The sequence below is a fragment of the Aquarana catesbeiana genome, linkage group LG13, assembly GCF_042186555.1.
Source record: "Aquarana catesbeiana isolate 2022-GZ linkage group LG13, ASM4218655v1, whole genome shotgun sequence".
Classification (NCBI taxonomy): Eukaryota; Metazoa; Chordata; class Amphibia; order Anura; family Ranidae; genus Aquarana; species Aquarana catesbeiana.
Window position 1 is genome coordinate 128308449 of NC_133336.1, and position 5793 is coordinate 128314241.

General features: G+C 45.7%; 1 protein-coding gene across 1 annotated transcript; it reads left to right on the top strand.

The window, feature by feature from the left end:
• The first annotated feature begins 233 nt into the window (after positions 1–233).
• Positions 234–4649, top strand: LOC141116547 (SCAN domain-containing protein 3-like). Its single transcript, XM_073608945.1, has 2 exons — positions 234–2093; positions 4524–4649. Exons 1-2 carry the CDS (start codon positions 234–236, stop codon positions 4647–4649), a joined length of 1986 nt encoding a protein of 661 aa, XP_073465046.1.
• The last annotated feature ends 1144 nt before the right edge of the window (positions 4650–5793 follow it).

The following is a 5793-nucleotide window of genomic DNA, read 5'->3' on the forward strand; positions in this document are numbered from 1 at the left end:
CCACCATAACATAATCTTTCACACTATACCCAAAAATTGGGGTATATATTGTGTTTTATTTTAATTCATTGAAGTGAATTTTTTACAAAAATAAATGCGTTTGCAAAACCACTGCGCAAATACACTGTGGCATAAAAAATTGCAACGATCACACCCTAGTGTGGTACAGCGTATTGAACTCTGTACTCTGCATTACAGAATACAGAACTCAGCAGCTACAAACTACTTCTAGCATGGATCGTTTTTTGAAAAGAAAGGCTCCAGTATCCAGCTCTGATTTGGAGCCATCAACTTCATCATCCACAAGTACCTCAGCAGAGAGGGTGGTGGAGGCCAGCATCAAGACAAGAAAAAGACAGTATGATGACAGTTACCTGTCATATGGTTTCATCTGTACAGGGGTTTCATCATGCCCTCTCCCTATGTGTCTGATATGTGGTATGAAATTATCAAATGAAGCAATGGTTCCAAGCAAACTTAAAAGACACCTGACAACAAATCATCCATCACTAGCCAGCAAGGGACCAGAATATTTCATTCGTTTGAAAAGTCAACACAAACAACAAGAGCAAGTCATGATGAAGAGTGCAAAAGTGTCAGAGAAAGCACTGGAGGCTAGCTATTTAGTGGCCGAGATAGTAGCTAAAGCTAAGAAGCCACACACAATTGCAGAAACAGTCATTTTGCCAGCATGTACAGCTATTGTCAACAAAATGCTAGGCCCACAAGCAGCAAAAGAAATTGCAAAAGTTCCACTGTCTGACAGTACAATTGGAAGGCGAATCAATGACATGTCTGCAGATATTGAAAACCTGGTTTTTGAAAAAATCAGATCTACTGGGAAATTTTCCTTACAAGTTGATGAATCCACTGACATAAGTGGGCATGCTCAGCTCTTGGCTAATGTTCGATTCATAGACGAGGACCATATCATGGAGACATTTTTTTTTTGTAAACCGATACCTGAGAAAACAAGTGGAGAGGAGATTTATCGTGTGACAACGGAGTATCTTGAACAGGGCGGATTAAGCTGGAAGAACTGTGTCAGTGTCTGCACTGATGCCGCTGCTGCCATGATGGGTAGTGCCAAGGGCTTTATCAGCAGAGTCAGAGTTCAGAATCCAACTGTGCGAAACACTCACTGCTTTCTTCACAGGGAGGCACTAGTTGCAAAGACCCTGCCAAAAGAACTGTCAGATGTACTGGATGGAGCAGTGAACATGGTAAATTATATAAAAATGCGGCCCTTAAAGACATGCCTGTTTTCAATTCTGTGCGCAGAAATGGGAGCAGAGCATCATAGCTTGTTGTTACACACCGCAGTCCGCTGGCTTTCACGGGGAAAAGTCTTGGACAGAGTATACGAGTTAAGAGAAGAAATCAGAACATTTCTAATAGGACAGAGCTCTGCATATGCGGAATTGATGGAAGACACGCAATGGTGTGCAAAACTTGCATACCTGGCCGACATTTTTAGACATCTAAATGAACTGAGTGCTAAAATGCAAGGTAAAGAAGAAAATCTTCTCACCTCTTCTGACAAATTACGTGGCTTCAGATCCAAGCTGACACTCTGGCGCTCCTTTGTAGAACAGGGCAGCCTTGAGATGTTTCCCCTGTGCAATGCACATTCAAATGGCAGCACACTTTCTGATCTTATCTCCCAACACCTACAAATTCTCGACGAAAGATTTAGTCACTATTTTCCTTCGGAAGCTTTTGCAGAGTTTGACTGGGTCCGTAACCCTTGGAGTTCATGTGCATTGGATAGCTCAAAAGTCTTGCCACTAGCGGCACAAGAGCAACTGGCAGAGATCAGGGCAGATCGCACATTAAAAATAAAATTTCAAGATGTGGCTTTGGATACGTTTTGGGTATCATTGAATAGTGAGTACTCAGTAATTTCAAGTACCGCCATTGCAATTCTACTACCCTTCTCTACTACATACTTGTGTGAACTGAGCTTTTCAAGCCTAACCTACATCAAGAACAAGTACAGAGAGCGACTTAGGGCCGTGGACCAGGAGCTCCGTGTCTGTCTCTCATCCATTCCTGCCAGAATAGAGCGGTTGTGTAAATCGTCCCAGGCTCAAGTATCCCATTGATGTAAGACGTAATAAATAAATTTTTTCCACATTATTGGTTTGGTGTGCCTCGAGATTCTGTCAGATTTTAAAGGGTGCCTTGGTTGAAAAAAGGTTGAATAACACTGGTCTAAACCACTGGAAATAAAAGTGAGTACACCCCTGTAAATGAAAATGAAAATGTCCAAATTGGGCCAAAAGTGTCAATATTTTGTGTGCCCACCATTATTTTCCAGCACTGTCTTAACCCTCTTGGGCATGGAGTTCACCAGAGCTTCACAGGTTGTCACTGGAGTCCTCTTCTACTCCTCCATGAGGACATCAAGGAGCTGGTGGATGTTAGAGACCTTGCGCTCCTCCACCTTCCGTTTGAGGATGCCCCACAGATAGGGTTTAGGTCTGGAGACATGCTTGGCCAGTGTTTTATCTTTACCCTCAGCTTCTTTAGCAAGGCAGTGGACATCTTGGAGGTGTGTTTGGGGGTCGTTATCATGTTGGAATACTGCCCTGCGGCCCAGTCTCTGAAGGGAGGGGATCATGCTCTGCTTTAGTATCTCACAATACATGTTGGTATTCATGGTTCCCTCAATGAACTGTAGCTCCCCAGTGTCAGCAGCACTCATGCAGCTCCAGACCATGACACTCCTACCACCATGCTTGACTGTAGGCAAGACATACTTGTCTTTGTACTCCTCACCTGGTTTCCTCAACACACGCTTGACACCATCTGATCCAAATAAGTTTATCTTGTTCTCATCAGACCACAGAACATGGTTCCAGTAACCCATGTCCTTAGTCTGCTTGTCTTCAACAAACTGTTTGCGGGCTTTCTTGTGCATCATCTTTAGAGGCTTCCTTCTGGGACAAATGCCATGCAGACCAATTTGATGCAGTGTGCAGCATATGGTCTGAGCACTGACAGGCTGACCTCCCATCCCTTCAACCTCTGCAGCATTGCTAGCAGCACTCATACTTCAATTTCCCAAGGACAACCTCTGGATATGACACTGAGCATGTGCACTCAACTTCTTTGGTCAACCACGGCGAGGACTGTTCTGTTGGCCTTGGCCACCTCGCTGCAGCTCAGTTTCTGGGTCTTGGCAATCTTCTTATAGCCTAGGCCAGTGATGGCGAACCTTGGCACCCCAGATGTTTTGGAACTACATTTCCCATTATGCTCATGCACTCTTCAGTGTAGTTGAGCATCATGAGAAATGTAGTTCCAAAACATCTGGGATGCCAACGTTCACCATCACTGGCCTGGGCCATCTTTATGTAGAGCAACAATTCTTTTTTCCAGATCCTCAGAGAGTTCTTAGCCATTAGGTGCCATGTTGAACTTTCAGTGACCAGTATGAGAGTGAGGTCGATAACACACTTGCTCCCCATTCACACCTGAGACCTTGTAACACTAACGAGTCACATGACACCAGGCAGGGAAAATGGATAATTGGGCCCAATTTGAAAATTTTCCTTACAGGAATATCGCACGCTGATCTGGATGCATTTGGGATCCTCCTTTAGCTCCGGATTCCCGCCACCGTCTCCCTGGCTGTGGCAGGGGCGATCTCCCGAATCTACGACCACAGCACTCTGTTTCTTCATCCATACTCCTGTCTCCCTCATGGTAGCTCTGGTTTCCTCCCAGCAAGCCCCTCAGGTAAAACTTCCCCCATGCAGCAGTGCTTCCTGGGATCTGTAGTTCTCTGTGGGTCAATTACAATCAAGCAGCCTGTGCTGCAAACTCCAGCTGCAAGAATTCCTTGCAACTCCTCCAGTCCTCCTTTGATAGGCTGACTCAACTCTGCCTATGAAAAACCAGGGGAAAGGGCAGAGTGGGCTGTCCTGCCTGTGAACATGTCTGCGAGGAGGAAAAGGGAGAGGGGAAGTCCCTCGTTCAGAGCTGACAAGCTGTGTCTGTGTTTAATGAGAATCCTGGGTCAGCTTGTCAATGTGGTGAGTATGCAGAGCACCTGCTACACACACACCCCCACCAAAGAACCTTTGGTCCTCCAAAGGAGGTAAAGTCTTGAGCCTGTTACATGCTTTAGAGTTACACGCGGAGGAAAACAGGTTAATTCACAGAAGAAATCAAACAGTTTGCATTTCCATAAAGACCTGGCAGAGGAACCTCCCACCAATTAGCATAGGGGAGGTTGTCCTGCCTACAGACCACCTTAATCAGAATGGCCCAGCCAGATGTGCCAGGAAGTGAGCTAGGGTTGTCCTCCACCAAATCAGCGGTGAGAGGATCAAACGTTTCAAGAGTCCTTTGAGAGTCCTGTGAGAACAACATCCTCAGTGCTTTCACCCAGTGTGTCATATGTTAGCCTTTTTGGAGGGTGAATAACCCTTTGCTCTTGCTGTTCTTTAGGTTCTGGGGTTAGTACACTGGTCTCTTCATTATCAACAGTTTTTTCTTTTCTTCCTGCTTATCAGGTTCAGCTTGCTCTGCAATGTAGGATAGAAAATCTTCAGGATCTGCTGCCAATTGTGAGGATTGAGAGTCTTCCAACTCCTCAAAAGATGGACTTTGAGGCACAAACTCAGGAGCCTCTGGCCTGAGTATCCCAGTGTCGGCCACCTTAGGAGGAGAAGAAGGGGGGGTGGCAGGCCCTGACATTTGAGACGACCACAGCCAATCCATTCCCATCGCTTCATCCTCACTGTTCTCATCTTCATTTAGCAAGGGGCACAGACTGGGATCTAGTCACAGGTCCAGACCCCCAAGAGAACGAGGGTGTGGACTGTGGATCTGATTGTGATTGCACACAAACTGCTTCTGACAGGGGCAATAGATGATAAGATGCTGGGTCTGCAGCGGGCCGGTGCTTCCCTCTGACCAGATATGATACACTGGGAGTCCTGGCAACTGTTTGCAGAGAACACAAACTTGTGCTTTCCAGGAACACCCGGGTTTCTAAGCAGCACTCTGTCATCAGGCTGTAGGTCCTGCACTCGCATCTTGAGGTCAAAATTTCATAAGTTTCTCTGTTCTCTCGTATCTGAGGCAGCTTGGGCCTTGTCATAAGCAGTCTTCAGACTTCTCGGCAGACGGTCTAAATATCTTCTGTGGAAAGTTGCTGAGGTATGGTCTAAGGACGCGCTAAGGGCCAAGTCTACTGGCAGTTGGGCCTCCCGTCCAAACCTCAAAAGATAGTGGGAGTACCCTGTAGCATCAATTGCGGAGCTGTTATATAGCCGTGACTGGCCAATCACAGTGCCAGAGCCCGCTAAACCCGGAAATAACTCCGGGAGACATGTCGCCAGTCACAGCTGTGTACGGGGACCGCTGCAACAGCTTTGATCTAAGGTAAGTATTTCATAATGAGCTAGTATGCGATGCATACTAGCTCATTATGCTTTTGTCTTGCAGGTTTATTGTATTTTTTTTTTTTTTTTGAGTTTACAACCACTTTAAGTCAGGTGATTGGCTGGACCATTCCAGCAGCTTTATTTTCTTTCTTTAAAACCAATTGAAAGTTTCCTTGGCTTTGTGTTTGGGATCATTGATGTCTTGCTGAAATGTCTGCCCTCGTTTAATCTTCATCATCCTGGTAGATGGCAGCAGATTTTTATCAAGAATGTCTTGGTACAATTTTCCATTCATACTTCCTTCAATGATATGAAGTTTGCCAGTAGCGGGAGCAGAAAAACAGCCCCACGCCGTGATGTTCCCACCTCCAAACTTTACTGTTGGTATGGTGTT